At 35.0% G+C, this 25,395-nt stretch overlaps 1 protein-coding gene and 2 long non-coding RNA genes across 4 annotated transcripts in view; 1 reads left to right on the top strand and 2 right to left on the bottom strand.

Annotated features, from left to right (window-relative positions):
* Positions 1-25,395, top strand: part of PIK3C2G (phosphatidylinositol-4-phosphate 3-kinase catalytic subunit type 2 gamma) — a 326,439-nt gene that overhangs the window by 256,775 nt on the left and 44,269 nt on the right. For both annotated transcript variants that reach the window (XM_029955770.1, XM_029955769.1), the window contains 3 exons: positions 7,687-7,876; positions 8,372-8,493; positions 10,623-10,731. In XM_029955770.1, coding sequence (XP_029811630.1) covers positions 7,687-7,876; positions 8,372-8,493; positions 10,623-10,731 — 421 coding nt within the window. The remainder of the gene's footprint in view (positions 1-7,686; positions 7,877-8,371; positions 8,494-10,622; positions 10,732-25,395) is intronic.
* On the bottom strand, positions 8,167-17,508 carry LOC115305505. The gene is made up of 2 exons (XR_003914815.1): positions 17,320-17,508; positions 8,167-8,535 (listed from the first exon to the last, which is right to left on the bottom strand). It is a non-coding gene; the product is annotated as an uncharacterized LOC115305505 (long non-coding RNA).
* The window catches only part of LOC115305504, a 36,760-nt gene continuing 33,555 nt past the window's right edge, over positions 22,191-25,395 (bottom strand). Inside the window, exon 3 of the long non-coding RNA XR_003914814.1 lies at positions 22,191-22,464. This is a non-coding gene — a long non-coding RNA (uncharacterized LOC115305504). The remainder of the gene's footprint in view (positions 22,465-25,395) is intronic.

Below are 25,395 nucleotides of genomic sequence, written 5' to 3'. Positions count from 1 at the left end.
CCTGATGATGAGTGATGTTGAGCATTGTTTCATGTGCCTGTAGGCCATCTGGATGTCCTCTTTGGAGAAGTGTCTGTTCATGTCTTCTGCCCATTTCTTCACTGGGTTATTTGTTTTGTGGGTGTGAAGTTTGGTGAGTTCCTTGTAGATTTTAGATACTAGCCCTTTATCTGATATGTCATTTGCAACTATCTTTTCTCATTCTGTCGGTTGCCTATTAGTTTTCTTGATTGTTTCCTTTGCAGTGCAGAAGCTTTTGATCTTGATGAAGTCCCAAGAGTTCAGGTTTGCTTTCATTTCCCTTGCCTTTGGGGATGTGTCAAGTAGAAAATTGCTGCAGTGGAGATCTAGAAGGTTTTTTCCTACTTTCTCCTCGAGGGTTTTGATGGTTTCCTGTCTCACATTCAGGTCCTTCAGCCATTTTGAGTTAATTTTTGTGTATGGTGTAAGAAAGTGGTCTAGTTTCATTCTTCTGCATGTTGCTGTCCCGTTCTCCCAGAACCACCTGCTAAAGAGGCAGTCTTTTTTCCATTGAATACTCTTTCCTGCTTTGTCAAAAATTAATTGGCCGTACATTTGTGGGCCCAGTTCTGGGTTCTCTATTCTATTCCATTGGTCTATGTGTCTGTTTTTGTGCCAATACCATACTGTCTTGATGATGACAGTTTTGTAGTAGAGGCTAGAGTCAGGGAGAACCACTCACTTTTTTAAAAAAAACTCTAGAAATAGAAATGTACAGAATGCTATACTTAATGGTGAAATATTGAAAAGTTCTTTATAATCAGGAACAAACCCTAAAGGCTTGCTATCACCACTTCCATTTAACATTGAACTGGAAATGTTAGCAGTGCACAGGGTGACAAAACTCCAGCATTACTTGCAGATTACATGACTGTGTCCATACAAATTTTGAAAGATTATACAGAAATATTGTAGAATTAATGAATTAAAATCTACTCATATGTTGTCAAATATTATTTAAAATTTAGGAAAAGATACCATTTACCATTTGCCATACAAAAATATGTTCAATTGATGAATAAGTCCAACAAAGATATGCAAAACTTCCACAGGAGAAAAAATGCAAAACTCATTCAAAGAGATGTAATACAAGACCTAACTTCGTGGAGAAATCTACCGTTTACCACTTGCATGCCTCAATAATATAAAAGTGTTAATTCTCTTCCAATTTGATTTATAGTTTCAATGTAATACCACTCAGTATGGAGGAGCTTGATAAGCTGATCCTAAAATATATTCGGCAAACTGGGTGCCTGGGTGCTTCGGTCAATTAAATGTCCAGCTTTGGCTCAGGTTGCGGTTTGTGGGCTCAAGCCCCATGTCGGGCTCTGTGCTGACACTTGTGAGCCTGAAGTGTGCTTCAGATTCTGTCTCCCTCTTTCTCTGACCCTCCTCTGCTCATGCTCTGTCTCTCTCTCTTTTTCAAAAATAAATAAATAAATAAATAAATAAATAAATAAACAAAATATGTTTAACAAATTAAAGGGCCTAAAATAGTGAAAAATGCCTAAGGAAGAATTTCTGGATTTCAAGACTTACTATAAATTCCAGCTTTTAAGGAAGTATGTAGTATTGACACAGAAATAGACAAATCGCAAGTGCAACACCGTGAAGAAGCCAGAAGCAGGCCTGGGCTTATATAGAGTCTTAGTATTGGATAAAATTAAATCAGTGAGGAAAGAATAGGCTCTGCAATTTTTTTTAAAAAAGGTGAAATTAATTATTCTACCTCTATACTTTCAGATAGTATGTAGTCATTTCAAAAACTAGAATATTTTGGGGGCGCCTGGGTGGCTCAGGCAGTTAGGCACCCAACCCCCACTCTGGTCATGATCTCATGGCTTGTGAGTTCAAGCCCCATGTCAAGCTCTGTACTGACAGCTCAGAGACTCGAGCCTGCTTCTGATTCTGTGTCTGTCTGTCTGTCTCTCTCTCTCAAATATAAATAAGCATTATTTTTTTTGTAAATAGCATATTTTTTTCTGTGTTCTGAATTAGATTGTTCATTCAACAGATATTTGGGGCCGTGTACTATACCAGTCACTATAAAATTTTTCTTCCAAAATATATTACTTAGTTAAAATAGCAAATTACAAAGTTGCATGAAATTATGATTTTAGTCCTTTTTTACTTCTAACTCACACAACGTCACAATCCTTACAAATTAGTGCTCTTTTTGTCTAATTCTGTTCTTCCCCTCCTCACTCCATCAACCATCTTGCTGTTCTTTGCTGGCTGCTAAACACCAGTCACCCATCTATGTCTGAGTTTCCAGATTAGCTGTTGTTTCTGCTTCAAAAGTCCTTCTTCAGAAATCCCCATGCCGATACTCTTGGCAAATTAAGAGCTGTGTCAAATCACTCAACTCTTCCCTGACCATCCTATTTAAAATTGCAACACTGTTACCTATCGCATAGTCCCTCTCTACAATTCTTATTTTAGTGTTTTTAATGCATATATTACTTTCCTGAATCTTTTATTTTTAGATGTTTATTTCTTTCTTATCTGAATCTCATATTATGTAAACTCTATAAAGGAAGAAATTTCTATTATTCTTTGCTGTGTCCCAACACTAGAATAACAGCTGGCATGTAGTAGGAATGTCTGTGTATCTGTTTACACAAACATAGAAAGTACAAAAGGATAATATCAAATTATTTCTAGTAGTTATTTCTGGGGAGAAGAGTGGTAATAGAAGAGGGATGAAAGGATCCTTTCACAGTTTACTTCATATTTTACTTTGTTGTTTGAATAGATACCATAAGAAGTTTTTTTTAATTTCCCTGAATCTCCTCCAAATAAAACACATCAAATACCCCAAAACTATGTACAGTATCTACAACAAAACTAGGGGCAAAGTATTCCTGAGAATGTTAAAATATAAGCAGGTAGAACAAGTCAGCTCCAAGACCTGCATATCAGCATATCATGGGAAGAAGCTAAAGAAGCAACAGGTCATCTGATTGACCTTGGAGAACAGGACTCCAAGGACCCCACAGGACTCAGTGGAAACCTGAGCAGGTCAATTTTATAACAGCAGCTAAAACTTGGAAGAATTTTTACACACCCCAATTCACTGGGAAGAGCAAGGGTTCTGTGGCAGATCTGAAAAGGTCACAGAACCCTTTGAGCTTTCAAAGGTAACTGGAGCTGCCTTCCAGGAAAAAGTCCTACCCTGGAGAGACACTGTTAGATGTATAATCCAAACTGAGAGGAGAAAAACCATAGGAGGAAGAGAAAACCAAAGTCCAGAAAACAAATGGGGGAGGGAAGAAGCAAAAGAAACATATCTCAGAAAATATGAAACAAACATTTTGTATCTCTGTATGATAGCAACAGCAAAGGGAGCTTCAGATCCTTAAAAACCTACTCCATCCTCAAAGTTTAGGAATGTTTATTTCATATTTAAATGATTAAACAAAATGGATCATATCTTAATGTCGTACAAAGTTATAATAAAAAAAAGAGAAATAAAATGTAAGCAAAATCCTTACAAATAAAGTATCCCAGAAAGACATTCCCACCAAAGGAATAAACCAAACCTTTAAATTTCAAATAGAGCTAAAAGAAATTAGGAAAATGATAAAAACATAAAGGACAATATCACGACTGGGAAAACTCAGTGATGAGGTGACTGAACCCAAGACAGAATTAAAAATAAAACATAATTTTTTAGATTGTGTGTTTTTCTTTTTTTAAGTTTTTACGTAAATTCTCACTAACTAACAACGTAATATTAGTTTCAGGTGCACTATATGGTCGATTAGCACTTCCATACACCACCCAACGCTCATCTTTGCAAGTGCACAACTTAATTCCTATCAACTTTTCAACAGATTACCTCACCTACCTCCCTTGTGGTCACCTTCAAATTGTTCTCTATAATTAAGTGCCTGTTTCTTGGATTGCCTCTCTCTTTTCTTTCCCCCTTTGCATTTGTTTTGTTTCTTGAATTCCACATGTGAATGAAATCATATGGTATTTGTCTTTCTCTGACTTACTTCGCTTAGCATAATACTCTTTAGCTCCATCCACCCTGTTGTAATTAACAAAATTTTATTCTTTTTATAGCTGAGTAATATTCCACTGTTTGTATGTTGTGTGTGTGTTGTGTGTGTATGTGTATCCCATATCTTCTTTATCAGTTCATCAGTCAGTGAACACATGGTCTGTTTCCATAATTGTAGATAATCACGCTGTAAACACAGAGGTGCATGTATCCCTTTGAATTCGTGTTTTTGTATTCTTTGGATAAATAATGTAGTTCCTGGATCACAGGGTAGTTCTATGTTTAATCTTTTAAGGAAACTCTGTACTGTTTTCCATAGTGGCTGCACCAGTTTGCATTCTCACCAAAAGTGCAAGAGGGTTCCCCTTACTCCATATCCTCACCAACATCTGTTATTTTCTTATGTTGCTGATTTTAGCCATTCCAACAGGTGTGCATTAATAACTCATTTAGTTTTGATTTGCATTTCCCTGATGATGAGTGATGATGAAACGTTTTCCCGAGTCTACTGGCCATCTGTATGCCAACTTTGGAAAAATGTCTATTCATGTCTTCTGTGCATTGTGTTTGGTATGTGAGAGAAAGAGAGAAAGAGAGGGAGGGTGCATGCATGTGAGTGATGAGGGAGGGGCAGAGAGAGAGAGAGAATCTGCTTGTTTGTTTATTTATTTATTTATTTATTTATTTATTCTTAAGAGGGATCATGAACAGAGGAGGGGCAGAGGAATAGGGAGAGAGAGAGTATCCCCAGCAGACTCCATGCCCAGTGTAGAGCCAAATGCAGGGCTTTATCTCTATCGTGAGATGGTGACCATGAGATCATGACCTGAGCTGAAATCAAGAGTCAGAGGCTTAACTGACTGAGCCACCCAGGTGCCCCTCTTCTGTCCATTTTTAATTGGATTATTCATTTTTTGAGTATTGAGTTTGATAAGTTTTTTAGATAACCCTTTATCAGATGTGTCCATTACAAATATCTTCTCCCATTCCATAGGTTGCCTTTCAGTTTTGTTGATGGTTTCCTTCACTGTGCAGAAGCTTTTTATATTTATATAGTTCCAAAGATTTAATTTTGCTTTTGTTTCCCTTGCCATAGGAGACATAGCTACAAAAAAGTTGCTACAGCTGATGTCAAAGAAGTTTGCCTGTGTTCTCTTCTAAGAGTTTGATGGTTTCAGGTCTCACCTTTGGGTCTTTGATCCATTTTGAATTTATTTTTGTGTATGCTATAAGAAAGCAGTCCAGTTTCATTCTTTTGCATTTTGCTGTCCAATTTTCCCAACACTATTTGTTGGATTGTCTTTTTCCCATTGGATATTCTTTCATACTTTGTTGAAGATTAATTGACCACATAGTCGTGAGTTTATTTGTGGGAAAAGAAAATATAATAATTTTAAAACCAAACCAGAAAGAATACAGAATAAACACACAACACAACAGATGCCTCTAGAAAAAAAGATGAACAAAGAAGTTCTTTTAAAATTAAAAATTGAGAAAGGCAATGAAAATCCAGCATATATACATATATATATATGCACACACAAAATAAAAGTCCCTAAAAAAGAAAACCCAAGTAATATATTAAAATCGTATAAATACTAAATTATTTACTTAGCATTTTAATAAATAATCACATAATAATTATCATAATTACATTTTCTGAAGTCAAAAGACTTGAAATTACATATTATAAAGACATATTGAATATTTGGAAAATTACTCAGAGTAACCAACATGAAACATTTTTAAAAAACTATTGGACTTTGAAGAAAAAGAAACTTCCTTGAAACATCTAGACAAAAAAACAAATTATTTATTATTTATAAGAGGAAGAAGTTCAGTATGTCATCAGAATTTTGCATACTAATTCTTTCCAGAAGAAAATGGAATAATGTTTTTTGGGCACTCAAATAAAAAAAATGTGAGTCAAAGATGATGTATTTGGCCGAACTGACTTACAAATCAGGCCACAAGCTGTTGTCAACATCCAAAACTCAGAAACTCTTTGAGTACTTTCTGAGGAATTTACTAGAGAATGAGCTTCAGGTAGTTGAAATGAGAGAGATGCAGACATAATGCCTACCAGAGTATTTATGATTTAAAGGTAGAAGAGAGACTGGGTAGTGTGTATACCACCCATACTCTACAGGATAGGTACAGTAGCTCTATGAAAAAATGGAAGGGGAACAGGAAGTACATAAGAAGAGCAGAGTAAGCATACTGCTTGCTTTATCATATTGATTAGGATAACCCAAGTGTACAGCCAACTATCTTCCCCAAAGCAGGAAAGAAAATTCAATGAAAAAAATAGTCTCTTCAGGAAATAGTGTTGGGAAAACTGGACAGCAACATGCAGAACAATGAACCTGGACCATTTTCTTGCATCATACACAAAAATAAACTCAAAGTGGGTGAAAGACCTACATATAAGACCAGACACCATTAAAATCCTAGAGGAGAAAACAAGTAACAACCCCTTTGACCTCGGCCACAGTGAATTCTTATTAGACATGTCTCCAGAGGAAAGGGAAACAAAAGCAAAAATGAACTATTAGGACCTCATTAAGATAAAAAATCTTCTGCACAGTGAAGGAAACAATCAGCAAAACTGAAAGGCCACTGATGGAATAGGAGAAGATATTTGCAAATGAGATATCTGATAAAGAGTTAGCATCCAAAATCTGTAAGGAGCTTATCAAACTCAACACCCAAAAACAAATAATGCAGTTAAGAAATGAACAGAAAATTTGAATGCATATTTTTCCAAAGAACACACACAGATGGTTAACAGACACATGAAAAGATGCTCAGCATCACTCATCATCAGGAAAATACAAATTAAAATACAGGGAAATACAAATCACTGCTGGTGGGAATGCCAACTGGTGCAGCTACTCTGGAGAACAGTGTGAAGGTTCCTGGATAAATTATATTTATCTAAGGGCTACAAAAATTCTGATGCGAATGTGCACATGCACCCCAATGTTTATAGCAGCATTATCAACAATAGCCAAATTATGGAAAGAGTTCAAATGTCCATCGACTGAGGAATAGATAAAGACTTTAAAAACAGTCCCACCAAAAAAAAAAAAAAAAACCCACAGGGTGAAAAATATTTCATATAGAATACTGTATAATAAATCTAGTATATGAACTGCAACTTTTTTTATAATGTAGTTGAGAGAACACAAATATATATACATAAAAAATAAACAATAAAAGTTAAACAATACTTTTTTGAATGTTTAAATATGGGGGAGAGAAAGAATAGCATAGAGGGTACAGGGATAAATGCTCAGCTTCTTGGAATATACATTGTTTTGTAGTTTTAACTTCTGTAATTATTTGTTTTAAATATTTATAAACTAAAATTCAATATTTAATAAATCATTCCTAAAAATAGAAAACAAACCTAAAATAAGTCAAAATTATAATTACCATTTTGTATTTCATCAAGATTTCTTTTACATTTGCTAACAATACAAGTTGTGACTTGGGGCTTATAAAAATCACATTTAATAGTTGGGTTCCGAATAAACAGACACGTCTCTTGACTTTTTCCTCCACATCTAACAAACACAAGAAAACAAATCTTTAGTGAAATGAGTCAACTCAGGGAAATGTTACCCACTATCTTTTCTTTTTTATTTCTCTAGGAAAATCAAGGAAAGTCTGGAGTGCTTCCCTGTTAAGTTAAATAACTTGATCCATACACTTGCACAAATGACGGCCACAAGCCCGGCCAAATCTGCTTCACAGACTCCTTCCCAGGAATCCTGTGTGCTGAGTGCAACGAGGTCAATTCAAAGAGCGACAATTTTAGGGTTCAGTAAGAAAACCAGTAACGTAAGTCTCAAGTCTGTCATTTTGACTTAAATATCATTTGATCTCATCTCAGACTTCCCTTCACTATGCTACACATCCTTCCTTATATCATGGTTTTTTTAATATGCAAATGAAAATCAGTTACCATTTGAGCAGAAGTGCCATTAAGGAGGATGTTCTAAGGAGAAATCATAACAACCAGAGCTATTAGTAGAGAACCATCAAAGAGAACAGTTCCTGCCCGTAGTAGACCATAAATCAAGAGCTAATTAAAGTGTCCGCATGAAAAGAAGAGCAGAAATTAGGCAGTCTGTTCCCAGCACATAAGATTATGATATCTTTATATACTCTGTTTATAGGAAATTTTGCCTTTACAAATTGCATCTTTTTGTTCTTCCGATGACTTTTTGCAGAAAAGTTCTTGCTGTGTTTAGTTGACATGAAACCGGATTTTAAAATGTATCACAGGTTGATAATGCCACCTTTTGATTTCTGTCTTTTTTTTTTTTTCTGCAGCTGTATCTAATCCAGGTGACACACGGTAACAATGAAATGAGCCTGACAGAAAAATCATTTGACCAGTTTTCAAAACTTCACAGCCAACTTCAGAAGCAGTTTGCATCCTTGGCTCTCCCAGAGTAAGGCACTTCCTCCCCCGTGTTTTGCCTGCAGTTCTTGTCCTTGAACATAAGGAAAAGTTATGGTTATGGGATTTTCTATTTGTGAGCAACACAGCATTCTGACTCCAATACCATTGAACCTATGCCAGCAGAGTCTATATGGCTCCCAGAGTAAAGAACCTTTTGTCTCATAAAACAGAACAAGGTTTGCAATTTCTCTGTTTGCCTCTAGACATTGATTTTGTAGACAGAAAAATTCAGAAGTGATTTCATTTGTTCATCAATTACCAGGAAAATTGTTTGATTTGCCTGTGTTTAAATTTAATCTTTTGGGTTTTTTCTATAAAAATAAAATTGACATTGAAAATGCAGAACTAAATTGAATATATCTACTCATTCAACAAATAACTGCAATAAAAAGCTTTGATATATTTAGTTTCCATAACAGAAAAAAATAATATAATTTAGCATAAAGTAAAATTTACTAATACCAACTCAGTTTTGTTGTTAATGATTAACTTTGACTTGGATTATCTAAATCTAATTTGTCATTATGTTCATTTTCAAACAATCTTGAAAACCATTGCTTTTGTTCATGTTACCATTGTAAAATTTTAAGCGTAAACAAATTAAGAATATAACTGAAAACCACTTCTGTTCAAATAAACCTACTAAAATGCATCATTTAGAACTAGCCAAATTTAGGTCATAGATTTCAGTGTATACAAAAGGAGTATCTTGACTTCAAAAAGAACTTGCCAGAAATTATATTGGCACTTAGGTAAGGCAAATGTTATTTTATCTACACTGAGATTTTTGTCAAGTAAATGGTCCTTTAATAATGTGAATGTCCATATCTGACATTGGTAAATGTGGATTTTTACTAGGCTTTCAGGACTTAGTCGTTTTCCAAAATACAAATCTAAGTAAAGTTATCAATGAATGGCGAGATGGTGCAATATTCACTGCTTGCAAATGTTACAGAGCTTTTGAAATAGAGATGCTTTGAGCATCAGGAAGTCAACCAATTAGAGTAAGAATATGTTCAAGAGACGGAGAGGAAAGGAGTGTCATTGTGGAAACTTAAAAGCAACGCTGACCTTCATAATTACTGATAACCATCTGATAAAATAACAGAAAAGAGGTGCTGGCAAAAAGAAAAATCGAAGTTTGACTGCAACTATTAAATTCAATATCAGTGGCTGCCATTGTACTCTACTAATTAATGATTTAAATGTTAATCATTGTAAACGGCTGCCCTTTTTTGGTTTTAAGAACTTCTCTGTTCTACACTTTTATCTGTCCACTACATTTAGCATAACTTGTAAAACCTTAAAAATGTTTAATACTTTCTCTCCATATGTCTCTTCTTGACTTCTCAGCGTTAGTTAGGATTATGCCTTGTTCAACAACTACTACCTGGCAATGGTATTTAAATTGATATCCAAAGAAGCAGAAGTATGAAGGAAGCAGCAACAAGACTGCAGTCAGAGGAAGCTGCTAGATAGTTCCTAAAAAGATGTAGTTAGCCAGAAAAAAATGTCACCAAATGCCAACCATTAACAGGTCATTCCCCTCAGTAATTGGTCTTAATCACATCTAACCCATCAAGATGAAGCTTCCTTTAGGGAGTGCGGAGGAAATTCTGCAAGTCAGACTCTTGAGGAAAATCATACTTTGTTCCAAAAGACTAAAACCAGATGGAAACATATGTCACTCGGTAAAATGTTTGATTTAGTTAATGTAGAAATATCTCTAATGAACCCAGAAGAAACAATAGAATCTGACATTTTTGAAAAATTATGAATCATTAATTTCAGAAAGTATTTATGAAGCCTCCACATGTATTAAAAAGACAAAATGTGTGGTCTTCCATAAATACAGTAAGAAGGAACATATATATTCATTTAATAGGTGAAATTAAATGAGCATCAATATTAATGAAAGTTAAAATCGCACGTGACCCCAATCATGTTAATGAAACCCTAAGGATTAATCATGTGTTCTATGGGGTTTTAAATGTTTTCATTGGCTCCTCCATCTGAGGCAGCTACAACTTCATGAACAGCCAGAAGATGCAGAGACTAGTTTTCAAACTAATTAAGATATACTTCTTTATTTATTTATTTCATTTATGTTTTAAACAGGTTTCCTCATTGGTGGCACTTACCTTTTACAAATTCAAACCACAAAAGATTCAGAGATCTAAATCATTACATGGAACAGATATTAAATGGATCATATGAAGTTGCAAATGTATGTTACAGCTTACTTTTATATTTTTTATATAAATGTCAACTATTTTATGTATTATGACTAGAAATATTTTAAATACCTTATGATAACCTTTCTTTACTCCTATATCCATTCAACAAATGAGTGCATGACTAATATGTATGTGATTCCTAAACAGAAACCTTGAACTGCAAAAGAGGTATATAGCACCTTGATCTCAAATAACTTGAAATATGTGATTAGTGGACTAACAGTGCTAGTAAGTGCCCTAGTATTTTAGGGGATTAAGAATTATTTCTGACTCTGATGGTAAGAAAATCTCAAGGAGAAGAGAGCATCTGAGCTGGGTGTTTGATACCATGTAGGATTTTAAAAAGATTTGGCTTAGGGAAGTGTTTCAAGTAAAACCAAACAATATAGGGAAGGTCATAAGGTTTTTTTTTTAAGGACATCATTAGATTCTGTTGCTCCTGTGACAAATTACCACAAATTTGGGAGTTTAAAACAACACAGATCTTTTACTTTTCAGTTTGGAAGGTCAGAATTCTGAAAATGGGTCTTAAGGGGCTAAACCCAAGGTGTTGGTGGACTGGTTCTTTCTGGGGATAGCAGGAAGAAAATTCATTCCCTTGCCTTTTCAATTTCTAGAGATTTCCTGCATCCCTTGGCTTGTGCCCTTTCAAGGAATTGCACATACTGACCTGTGCTCCTGTCCTCACATCTCTTTCTCTGACTTGCTCTGACTCTCCTTGTGTTTACACTGGGCCCACCTGGATAAGCCAGAATAATCTCAATATTTCAAGATTCTTAATTATATCTGCAAAGACCTTTTGCCATGTAAGGTAACATATTCAAAGGTTCTAGGGATTAGAATGTGGACATTTTGGAGGGCCATAATTTTATCACAGAGATACATTTAAAAAGTGCAAGAACACAATTCAGTTGCTCTCAGCACTCTTGTGAGGTTCCTGTGAAAGGAAGATTAACCAGCAAGGAGGTGGGGCCAGGTTGTCAACAGCTAAAGCTAAGCCTTAGAAGATAGTGTAAAAACAAGAAGAAGAATAACAATGTTCTTCAGGACTCTGAGAGATCCTGGCCTTCCTTACTGGACTGGAAATATGTTATTTTAATTTTTAGCCTTTCAAATTATCTAACATGTATCCAGAAAAGTCTACAGAGTTAGGTTAGAAAAAGCCAGTTTCACTCAGGTTATTCACGATGGGAACCCTCAGCTGCCATATAAGAAATTGAGCTCCCCGGAGTCAACCAGGTGGAGAAACAACATGGAGAGATCAAAGAGAGAGATGCCCAGGGAACAGCTCTTCTGATGCCCAGCTGAGGTTCTGTCCTTTATGTAGCTTGAACGTCACAATAATCTGAGTGGATGATGACGCCAGCTCCAGTCACTAAATGACTGTTTATTAGAGACAAGCAAGGACACCCTAGATGAGTTCAGCCAACCCCCAGAACTGGGAGACAATGACAAAATGATTGTTTAAACCAACAATACAGGGATAGACCATATCTAAGATACATGTATTTTCATTGTTATATAGTATTCTCTTACATGAATATATGGCAATTTGTAGATTCTTCTCTACATAGCCATTTGGAATGTTTCCAAGTTTGAATTATTACAAAAATGCTGCTATGAATACTCTTCTATTTACACGTCTCTTAATGCACATGGGTTTTTCATTCACCTAAGAATAGAATTTCTAGATTTTAATATATGCTTATCTTCAGCATTATAGGCAATGACCAATTTACTGTCCTATTTGCAATGAATAGGAGTTCCCATTTTCCACAATCTTGTGTATAATTGGTATTGCCAGTCTTTCTAATTTTGGCCATTTTGGTGAGGATGCTTTTCATTGCATTTTAGTTTGTATTTTCCTAACTAATAATGAGATGGAGCACCTCTTCATATGTTGCTTGGTCATTTGGATATCCTCTTTGATGCAATGCCAGATCATGTCTCTTGCCTTTTTTCTATTAAATTATATGATGCTCTTTCATTAATTTATAGTATTTTTCATATATTGTGGATAAAAGTATTTTGTTAATTAAATATGTCATAATGAATTTTCTTCCACTCTGTGTTTTGTCCTTTTGTTCTCTTTATTATGTCTTCTGATAAACAGAAATGCTTATTTTTAATATAGTAAAATATATTGATATTTTCTTAGATGATTAGAACATACCTTATCTCAACATCATAAAGATAATATCTTATATTATCTTCTAGAAGCTTTGCTGTTTTGCCTTTCACATTTAAACCTACAATTGGTCTAGAATAGACTTTAGTACATGATGAGTCATTCTTACTTTTTTCCATGTAAACTTTTAATTGTTCCAACACTATTTAAAATATGTTTCTTTTCTCACTATTCTGCTATGACACCTTTGTGATGATTTAAATATCCATGGAGGTATGTGTCTACTTCAGGACTCTATACTTTATGCCAGGGATCTCTTTGTCTACCCTTGTGCCAACAGTCTTAACTTCTGTAGCTTTATACCAAGTCTTGAAATCTAGCAGAGTGAATTTTCCTATTTTACCCTTATTTTTAAATAACACTTGGACTCTTCTTTTATTTTTGCATTTTCATATAAATTTTTAAATTTTCTTGTCAATACCATGCAAAAGCCAGCTGGGATTTGTTGAAAATGCATCTTAATATCTTCCAATCCATTATCATGTACCTATTTAAATCTTTAAAACACTTTTTTATCAATAGTACTTTATCTGTACTATCTTAAAAATATTTTAGTTTACTGGTTTCTTATGGTACCTTTTTAAAATTCTTTTTTTACCAGTATATAGATACAACTTTTCTCAACAACCTTACTAACTACACTTCTAATTCTAATAATTTATCTATATTTTTAGTTGTCTGCAAGTAACAGGGGTTTTCTTTCCAATATTTATATTTTATGTGTCTTTTCCTGGATATTTTGTACTCTCTAGGGCCTCCAAGCGGCAATAGCAGACATGCTTGTGCTATCCGACTTCAGGTCTAAAGTTCCCCATTAAGTACACAAGTTTTTGTAGATACCGTTTATTACTTTAAGGACGTTTCCATCTGTTATTTAAAAAAATGTTTTTACAATAAAGAGTGTTGAATGTATCCATTTTTTCTGAATCTTTTGAGATGATCAATGACCAATGGGTTTTCTCCTTTATTCCATTAATGTGGTGAATTACACTGATGAATTTTCTAATTTTGAAAAAATTTGCATTCCTAGGATACACTCTACATGGTTGTAATGTATTACCCTCTTTATGTATTGTTGGATTTGATATGACATTTTCTTTAGCATTTTTTCCACCTTTGTTAATGACAGAGACCAAAGATGTTCCATCTTATAATGTTCTTACCAGGTTAGAATGGAGAATATGCTGGCCTCATAATATTAGTTGAAAGACTTCTTGCTTTTCTTCTTTCCTCTGAAAGAATTTTTATAAAATTGGTTCTATTTCTTTAATTTGGAAAGCCATGTAAGTCTGGAGACTCGATTTATTTAAGAGTTATAGGACAATTCACATTTTCTATTTTTTCCTGGGTCTAAGTTATAGTTCTCTAGGAATTTGTGCTTATTTACTGGCATGAAATTATTCAGAGCATTTTCTCACCATCTTTTTAACATTTATAGGCTCCGAAAAGATGTCTACTCTTCTAGTCCTTGCATAAGTCATTTCCTAATCAGTCTTGCTGGAGGATTATGAATTTTACAAATCTTTGCAAAGAATGAAATGTAGGATTTATGGACTCTTTATTGTATTATTTTTCTATTTGATTTATATTTTTATCTTTATTATTTCCTTTCTTCTTCTTCCTTTGTTTATAATTTGTTGTTCTATGTATTACATTCTCAGATAGTTATTTGTTTATTTCCAACCTGTCCTCACTTACACATTTAAAATTCTAGGGGCACCTGGGCAGCTCAGTCAGTTAAGCATCTGATACCAGCTCAGGTCATGATCTGACAGTTTGAGAGTTCGAGCCCCGCATTGGACTCTGTGCTCTGTGCTCTGTGCTCAGAGCCTGGAGCCTGCTTCGGATTCTGTCTCTCTCTCTCTCTCTCTCTCTCTCTCTCTCTCTGCCCCTCTGCTGCTTGCATTCTGTCTCTGTCTTTCTCAAAAATAAACATTAAACATTTTTAAATAACTATAATAATAAATAAAATTCTAGATCCCCCTGCCTAATCAAGACTTAAATGACCCCACAAGTTTTTACATACAGTATTCTATTTTCTTTATCATTCTTCTAAAATAGAAATGTTCACTATGATATCTCCTGGACTATGGATTAAATCTATTTAACCCACTTGAGTTTTACATGTTATGCTAATAATATATCTCTGTATTTTTATCCCATAAAGTTCATGAACACTTGTTATTTTATATAATCAATATCTGTTAATATTGCCCACATATTGCATCTTCAGTGCTTCTGGAACTCTGGGATTGTTTACCCTCTACCTGAACAACACAATTTATTATTTCCTTTAATATAAATTTGCTAGTTGAAAACACTTCTAAAAATGTATTTGTCTGAAAGTTTTTATTTTGCCTTCATTCTCAGAAGATATTTTAGCTGACTATGGTATTTGGATAGCAATGATTTTATTTTAAAACTTTAACACTATCAGTTCATTGTTTTTTAGCTTCCACTGAATCTGTTTCAAATCCACCTCTTATCATTGTTACTTCTTTGAAACTATTTTTTCTTTATTCTTTATCTGCTTTTATTATTTTTCTTTTTACATTTGTTTTTCACAGTTTTAATTTTATTCCTCAGATATAACTTTGTTTCTATTTGTCATGCTTATTAGCACTTCTTAAATTTGTTCCCTGATGTCCTTCATCAGTTTTGCACAGTTCTGCCATTATTGCTTCTAATATTGTTAATATTTTTTCCTTTCTCCCTTTTTCTGAAGCTGTAATCATATATGTTAATCCTCCTCATGCCTCATACTTCTACTCCTGTCTTTTTTCTCCTTTTGTTCTCCTAACTACTCTCAATAGTTTCTTCTGACTTATCTTCTGAGTTGCCTATTCTCTACTTACCTGTGGGTTTTTTTAAGATTGTTTTTCAAGTTTATTTATTTATTTTGAGGGTGAGAGAGAGAGAGAGAGCCCACAGGTGGAGGAGGGGCAGAGAAAGAGAGAGAGAATCTCAAGCAGGTTCCACACTTAGCACTGAGCCTGACGCAGGGCTCAATCTCAAGACCATGGGATCAAGACCATAGCTGAAATCAAGAGTCAGACCTTAACTGACTGAGTCACACAGGAGCCCCTAGTTATCTATGCTTAATATACTGTTAAGTCCATTCTTTGAACTCTTAATTTCAATTATTTTGTTTTTCAGTCTTCGAATTTCCTTTTTTTTCAGGTTCTGTTCTTTGCTGGAAATCTGCCTTTTTTATCATTTCTTTGAAAATAATAAGCATATTTTTAAATCTTTCTAAAAACTTCAACATTGGGGCCCACTGCATGTATATTTCTACTGTCTGGTATTTCTACTGGTCTTTAATCATCCAGTCCTGTTCCTTTGTAAGCCTGGTTATTCTCCTTTTTATTGTGGCCAGATATTGTACAGCAATGTCATTCGTGGGAATAATTGGAGGCCTATGTTGCTGTTATCTGAGTTTAAAGAATTATAATATCTGAGGACATTAGCAATCTAGGATTGCTGAAATCAATTGCAGGGATTCAGATTTTTCAAAACCAAACTGTAGCCTTTATGAGGGCCTATTTCTGGTGCATCTTTGTTCCTTAGATGTAGCCATTTTGGATCTAAGTCCAAAATGAGGCAGATTCACCAAAAGCCTACTTGGCAGCTCTGGATTCCTCTTATTTCTGTAAGGTGGTCAAAAGTACTGCTCAAGCTCTCAGCCCTTTCACTGCTCCAACCTATATCAATAAATACGCACAAGAGAAAAGTAGCGTGAAACCCAAGTTTATATCTCCAGATCCTTGCCCTAGATCCTAGCCTTGTACTTCTGCACTGTCTGGTTCGCTTTCTCTCTCTCTTTTTTTTTTAAATGTATCTGGACATTACAAATTAATTTTCATGTTTATTTTATTATTTTTGAGAGAGAAAGAGCGAGTGAGCACAAGCGAGCAAGCAGGGGAAGAGTAGGGGGAGAGGGAGACACAGAACCCAAAGCAGGTGCCAGGCTCTGAGCTGTCAGCACAGAGCCCAATGCGGGGCTCGAACCTACAGACTGTGAGATCATGACCTGAGCCAAAGTCAGATGCTCAACCGACTGAGCCACCCAGGCACCGCTGGTTCGCTCTCTTGATGCTTTCAAGCAAAGTTTAAAAAACAAATTGTGCAATAATCCAATTATCCTCAGCAGGAGGTGTGCACTACATAGCTGAATCTACTATCATCAAAAATGGGATTCTAGAACTGCAGTTATCACTCACACGACCCTTCAGCTTTCAGAGATATCTACCATTCTGCCTTCTCACCCCCATCCTATGCTCAATATACCTTTTCTCTCATAGGTTACTATTTCAGAGCATCTAAGTCTATCGACACTTCCCATCTTAAAAAATATTAAAGGATTTCTTGGTAAACTGTTTGATATACTCACCAGTGATTCTGAGAATAGCCTGGAAAATTAAAAAGAAATGCCCAATTCTGCTCCATTCTCTCATATGGGTCAAAAAAGCATTCTTAAGATACCCCATACAATATGAACACATATAAGCATAAAAGCTATACATGCACACAGATGTCACAACTCCTCTAAATGTTCAAAGGGGCACTAACTGTCTTTACTATTAGGTGTTCCTATCACCATTTGAATGAATGGTTTCTATGAGACAAATGCTAAATTCTGAGGCATTAGAACAGAATCCTTCAGAGTTCTTGGACAGACATAGCACCCTTAAGAGATTTATCTAAAACATTCTCTCTGGGGCGCCTGAGTGGTTCAGTAGGTTAAGTATCTGACTTAGACTCAGGTGATGATCTCACAGTTAGTGAGTTTGAGCCCTGCATTGCGCTCTGTGCTGACAGTTCAGAGCCTGGAGCCTGTTTCCAGGTCTGTGTTTCCCTCTCTCTCTGCCCCTCCCCTGCTTGTACTCTATCGCTCTCAAAAATGAATAAACATTAAAAAAATTAAAACATTATCCCTAAGAGTGTAGGATGCAAGCCTATTAAGAGTTGTTTGTGAGGGTTTTTGTTTTTGCCTTTTAATGCAAAACTGGAAACCATTGATGGAATATTTTTAAGTAATCGACATATCTGAAATAACTTTAATGTCACCAATGAGAGCCCATTTCTAATATTAATCATTCTAGCCAACAAGATACTTAAAAAAATCTAATCTCTGACATTCAATATGCTAATTAATAAAATGCCCATTGTTGACGAAGTTGTGAGTGAATAACAGAAGCATTTATACTGACTGGCCTAGTATTGGTTTCTTGATTAAAAGTTTGAGAACGCTTCGTTTCTCCTCCTCCTGCCCATCTTAGTGCAGCCTTGATTCAGACATTAACAGGCAATTCCTGGACTCCGTCGTCTTAATTAAAATGTCAGCAGTACTTGGGTTATACCTTGACCTAAGAAACATGCCCATAATATCATCCTGTATATGTAGATATATTTTAAGCTTCAGTAAATTGCAAGCATTATGCAGGACTACACTAGATCCCACACTGAGACTTAATAAAGGGTCAAAGAATCTAGGTTTCTCAGCTGTTAATACAACAACCTTTCCTCTCCACTTGTAGCTTGGGAAAGGCAGTAGATGAGATGACTTCTCCAGTCATGGGTTGAGGTTTTTTAATTATATGCTGTACAGTAGAGTAAACCAATGTATATCAAGGAAACCTTACTGAAATTTAAAAATACAATATATTAATGAACATATTAAAAATTCTGTCTCAACTGTAGGTTTGCTGATTCAGGATGTTAGCTTACTGCTGTACCTCCCAGTTGGGTAGTATCATGGTTTGATGATGAATAGAGCTACTTAAAAGAAGAAAATCCCACAATTCAGATCTTAGGGGTCCTAAGGCTATAAGAAAAACAAACAACAGAATTGTCAATAATGACTGCATAAGATCCCATATCATTAGAAGCAAGAGGTGAGAATTTTGAATTCCTATCACCAGTTTCTAAGACTAGTGGTTCTTAAAAGTATAGTTTCTGGACTGTGCTAGATTCATTTGGGAACTTATAAGAATGCAAGCCCTAGTCAGACTAAATCAGAAATTTTAGCCATTGTTTTTTTTTTTTTTTTTTAGTTATTTATTTTTAGTAACCTCTAAACCCAGTGCAGGGCTTGAACTCATGACCCAAAGATCAAGAGTAGATATTCTACAAACTTAGCCAGCCAGGGACCCAAAATCAGAAATTTTGGAGATGAATCCCAGCAATCTATGTTACAGCAAGCCCTTCAGGGTGTTCTGGTGCACCCTATTGTTTGAGAAAAATTACCTCATACCATAGACATTGCCCCCCCGCTTTTTTTCCAGTTTGGACATGGTCAGATATTTGGCCTTCAATATAGTAGAGACTCAGGTACCCTCCTAAATTATTGACTTTTAGCAAATATTAACTCAAGAAGATTGTGCTACAGTATTATTTCCAGCCTGATAAATTCTCGGCTGGAGATGTGGTTTTGTATCAAAGGACAAGTGGTTGAGCACTTACAGATGGATACTTAACTCAACTCCAGGTGAGTTAGAGAAGGCATCCCAGAGAGCAGGGCATTCAAGTTGTTGGAAAGGGCAAATAGGAGTTAGTAAAAAGAAATTGGGAGAAAGTTGTGTTACACAAAGAGAATTTCAAGGACGAAGCATCCATTATGGTTTTATGATTTTCCCTTATTTTGAAGCTTAAAGAAGTCAATGACTATATTCATTCTATTTTTACACATGTATAGCACAATTACAAACTCATCAATATTTAATTGATATTTTAAATGAATAATAACAGAATAATTAGCATATATTAACCATGGGATTTGTATTGCTTTTTAAAACCTAAAAAATGAAAGTTTGCATCTGAAAAATATTTCGCAGTGGCTGCTTATTTATTATATACTACAATTTCTGGTTGCTTTTTGTTTTTTTATGTTTTGTTTTTTAGAAATTAGCTCATGCCTCCAAAACATGTCATTTATTTATGTTTTAATACAAACTACTAATGTAATAAATAATAAATGATTTAAATTTTGTAGAAAAATAGATTGGGGGGCTCCCAGGCAAGGTGGCCCCTTCCCCCACCTCCCACACTTAGTTTCTTCTCTGTATCAAACATGTGATAAAGGGAATGTATTTGGAATCTGAAAAAAAATGCAAAAAATAAATAAAATTTGTAGACAAATGGAATATTCGGATGATGTTACAAAATAAAAATTAATATGATTTTGATATTTTTCTCATCCTAGTGTATAATCCCATCTGAACCCCATGATGGAGCTCTGGCTAGCTAGAGAATAATCTTGGGAATTCTGCTGCCAACCCATAAACTGGTCCCACTGGTTACCTAGTACCATGCCCAGGAACACTGCCTGGCTCTGCTCATAAAGGATGACCATTAACAATGCCCTGGGTCATGACTGTATCCTTCAGAATGACCATTCAGAGCACGTTTTTAATATATTTGTTATGAATAAAAAGAAAGAAGTAAACAGTTTGTGTTCATCATGAGAATAGAACTATGTAATGAGGAAACTGAAACAAAGATGTAAAATAATTGTTGAAAATAGTGTTAGAACAATAGTGAAGGTATACCATAATAAATGATTGTGTAGATATATTGCATATGCATGAATTTAGACTTGGGTACTCAATATAAATTGTATAAATACAATTGTCTAAAATGACATCTCTTTTTAGAATGTTGACATCTTAATGTCCTTTACTAACTCTAATATTCTCTGAAGGTCATGTCCATTAACATGCTATACTCAAGGGCTTCATGGGTGTTGCAGTTGTCTATAAGGGAAAATGCTGAGGGGATAGTGGATGGAATTATCATCTTTGTACACTGGAGGTTGCCTTAATGATTATACTAAAACTGTTTTAAAGGCTATGCTTTTTCAGGATAATTGATAAAATATCTGGTAACCATTGAAGGTGCCAGGCTTTGGCTTATTTAGGCTGAGACAATAAGTGCAAAATGGAGAGACCTGATTTCCAGCCCCAGTGTGAATAAGTCAAGTATTGAGATCTGTTTTCATGGGTCAGCAGGCTTTCACTTGGGAACCCTTAAATGTACCTGCTCACAGGATGAGGTCATACAGAAATGTTAGCAGAGCACTGTTATGAGAGGGGAAAGCAAAGGAGTCAGACCTAACAGGTGGGGAAGCCGTGCAAAGGGGCAGCTTAACACAGCGAGGCTTAGTGAATATTGCTGCCCATCGCGATCACTGCGGCTCACAGGCACAGGAACAAAACCTGGGAGCCCTCCGGTTTCATCACATTCACATTTGCCAATGTGGTGACCCTGGTACTACTGTAGATACCCCAGGAGGAGATGTTTTTCTTTTGATTTTCATCTCCACTGGTCAGTAGTTAGGAAGAGGAAGCCTGATGAAATTTCAGACACCACATTGTTTTTTTCTTGGATGAATTAAGGTCTAAGAGTTGAGTGAGAAGAAAAGAAACAGAGTAGGAAAAATAAGACATATTTATATCATCAAACATGAGGTGCTATTGTAAAACCACAGTCCTAGGAATACTCTAAGTGAGAATACGTCAGCCATCTTTTCACACTGGACTTCCAAGGGAGGGGGTCCCGTTTGTCTCATACAGCAGGAAACCAGTATTATAGGTGTGCCTTCCTCGAAAGTAACACCCCCAAATAACTTTACTGAATGTTGCATAATGAGTATTTAGAGTACATTAAAATAACTTCTTGAGATGTAAATCCTAAATCTATTTATTTCTTGTCATTTCTATACTACAAAATAAATGAAGCAGTGCTATATTAATAAAAATCACACCAACAAAAATTATATGTGGGCACTAGCCTAAAAGGGTTCATTCTGGAAAACTACTGTATCAGTCATTCAGCAAGTACTTACTGATTGCCTACGTTGTATATTGTTGGGCCAGGGGTGCCATAATAGCACCTAGTGATTGATGAATTTTTTTTAGAATGAATTGAGGAAGTTTTAAAATGTATGCTCTGGGAGCACCTGGGTGGCTCAGTCAGTTAAGCATCCAAACTTCGGCTCAGGTCATGATCTCCGGCTCATGAGTTCGAGCCCTGTGTTGGGCTGTGTGCTGACAGCTCAGAGCCTGGAGACTGCCTCGAACTCTCTGTGTGCATTTCTCTCTCTGCCCCTTCCCCACTCGCATTCTGTGTGTGTGTGTGTGTGTGTGTGTGTGTGTGTGTGTGTGTGTCTTTCAAAAATAAATAAACATTAAAGAATGTTTTTAAATAAATAAAAAGTATGCTCCGAGGCCTCATCCTTAGAAATACTGACTTTCTAGGTAAAGGTTGATATTTAGGTATCTGTATTGTTTTGTAAGAATTCAAGTGGATTTAGATGCACAGCCAGATTTGAGTACTTCTATTCCAGAAAGCCCAAAGTTGACTAGACCACTGCCCTCAGCAGTCTACAGTCTTTATCAATAGTTTGTCTGTGTTGATAAGTGCCAGTGGCCCCACAAAAGCTTCCATGACTTCATCATTGTTTGTCCTCTTCTTCCTAAGGAACTTTATGTGTCTCCATAGGTTGGTAGATGCTTCCCTGGTTCAGTCTGTTTATATTCTAGAAGTGAAAATATATTTTAACTAAATAAAATATCTTTGGCCTAAAACTTGCAAAATTTCAAAGTAAATCATGTTGTTTTGAGATTTTTTTAAGTTTTGTATTATTGATACAGTCTTTTCCTTTTCTCATATTTAGAGTATGCGTATGTCAACATATGTCTCATATGTCAACAAAATTATCTACAGAATCACCAAAACTATAGAGTCATGGATGTAACATGAATATTTTAATTATTTTAAGTGATATGAATAAGCTAGAGGAAATTTTTATACATAGGCAAGTTTCCTTTCCCCTTCTAATAAGATGAGAGATTTAAAGTAAATTTATGTTTGTGCTGAATATTCCTGAAATAGGATAACCCTCATCTCTGGTCCTAGAAAAATCCTTATAAAAATACTTTTCTTCTTTAATAGCTGCTTTCATATGGCAGCGTAGGAAAGGCAAATAACACTATTTGCCTATATACTAAAGCTCACCTTCTTTTTTAGTTCTGTTAGTACACTTATTATTAATGTACAGTTAGTACATTTATTTGTAACTAAAATACTTTATATCACTGAATATAACTTTGTAAAGAGTTTTAAGTTTTTATTGGGCACTTACTATATATAACACTCTAGACTAAAAGCTTTACATTGGTTGTAGAGGACAAATTGGAGAGACTCAACTAATACCATATAAACTTTATTCTCAATCAGTTTATAATATGGTGATAAATACGAACATGAACATAAAGAAATATATCAGTGAACAAGAAAACGGGGGAGAGGAAGTAGAAGATGCTGCTTGAATTTAAAACTGGACAATCTTATCTTGCTAAATCAACTTTGTCATCTTGCCTCCTTGGGTCACTCACAATTGTAAACAGTCTTGCTTTTCATCAAGAAAATGAGATTAAAAAGTCTGTTTTAAAGTCCAGTATCAGGTATCAGAGTTAAGTTAGATGGGAGAGACATCTTTGGGGCTTTGGTCTAAAGACGCAAGAGCAGCCCAGATAGAGGAATGCCTGTGTATCTCTGATACCACGTCTCTCAGTCTCTCTGTCTGTTTCTCCTCTCTCTCTCTTTCTCTCTCTCTCTCTCTCTCTCTCTCTCTCTCTCTCTCTCTCTCTCTCACACACACACACACACACACACACATCTATATAATCCATTAATAAAAGAAAATAGACATAAATGAAGACTATAATTATATAGTACCTCAATATCTCTTCTAATGAGCTTACAACCATCAATTTAAACGTCCTAGTCTTGTTATCTACCTGGTTTTTGTCTGTTTGGCTTTACTTTCTTCTCTGAAGCTAATAGAAATCCTTTTTTTTTCCTTTCAATGTAATTTCATTCCACAAGCAAATGATAGTTGTGATAACAGGAATTCTTTTTGCTTTAAATTTTGCCGTGTTTTGGTGAAATTGTGTTACAAACTAAGTAAGATTTTTATAAAGAATACAAACATGAAATAAAAATTACAGCACATGATAACAGTACCCAAACACACATGTACCTACAACTGACTTCAGCTGAGATATATAAACAGCTGCTGTTTTTTTAAATTTTAAAGTCATATTCATTGAAATTTCTAGCTCCTAGTAGTATTCTGCTCATTTCTAAAAGCCTCAAAATAAGGAACAATATCACTTATGATGTAGGCAATGTTATTATTTTAAGCAGAGATCCAATGTCAAAATAAATCCAAATGGATAAATCCTATCTTAATAGTGAGCATATGTTTCTTGTTCCCTCGTTGCTAAACCCAGCTGTTAATTACTACATTTGTCACTACATTGCTCTTTTCGTATTTGGAACTGGCTTGGATGATGTTGCAGGCAGGACAAATGTCACATGTACACCATCAGTAAAACCAAGATTATTTTCCAGAGTCTAGTGAAGTGCTGATGACATTTTAGAATCAGAATTATAAAAGATTCTTTAGAAGTTCACCATTCTTTATAGTGTCATTCTTCTGTGTAACTCCAGTAGTAACATGGTGGGTTGAACTACATTAAAGACTGGACATTCTGACAAGCTGCTTTATGAAAAAGGCAATAAAATACAATTACTGTTCAACTTTGATTTAAAACTCTTCTGGGAATTCATTTTTAAATTCACATTTTTACAGCCTCTCACAGTGTTTGAGAGAGATAGATTTAGCTTATTGTTTTAACTCACTGAAACTAAATCTTGCAGCCAATTCTAGATGTAGGCTGGCCAGTTAATAAATGGGAATTCTTAATGTGTTATTTTAAAGAAAGAAAAAATTGATCTCAGTGTTATATTACATTACTTCTGATCTTTGCAAATGCTTTAACTCTCGGTAGTCTTTGTTCATGTAAGAAAAACATAAGTTTTGAGCAACTTTGAATTGATCAGCTTTCTCAAAAATCAATCATTTTAAATTGCAAATGGCTTAATAATTTAATTGGTAAATAACATATTAATAAGAGCTCTGAACTTAACAAAAATAAGCTGATACAGATTTTAATTTTAAATTGTTCAACTGGCTTTCAAATTTGCTTTTTATTGACTGTGTTTCAAACTTTAAACTGCATTATTAGGCATTAAAAAACCCATATTAGTGAAACATCTACTCTAGCAAACAAAACACATATATAAAACCTTATAGAGCATTTAATATAGCCTAATGCATTGACCTGAAACATTGATATATCAAAGACCAGTAACTTTAGAGTCTCTATAAAAGAAACCCCAAACTTTTATTGATTCATTCACCAAATATATAATGTTTCATATAGGAGAGAAGGATAGTCCAAATATTTAACAAGTGTTAGGACACAGACACTAGCCAGGATAAGTGCCAGACACTAACCCACTATTAGGGCCATACAAGTTTGTATTGATTGAGTAGTTGCTGTGATGGAGAAAACGAACGGTGAGCAGTGGAGAGTGGGAGCCAACAGGAGTTTAGAAC

This window comes from Suricata suricatta, chromosome 10, assembly GCF_006229205.1.
Source record: "Suricata suricatta isolate VVHF042 chromosome 10, meerkat_22Aug2017_6uvM2_HiC, whole genome shotgun sequence".
In the NCBI taxonomy this organism is placed as follows: domain Eukaryota; kingdom Metazoa; phylum Chordata; class Mammalia; order Carnivora; family Herpestidae; genus Suricata; species Suricata suricatta.
This window is presented reverse-complemented; position numbering and strand designations above follow the sequence as displayed.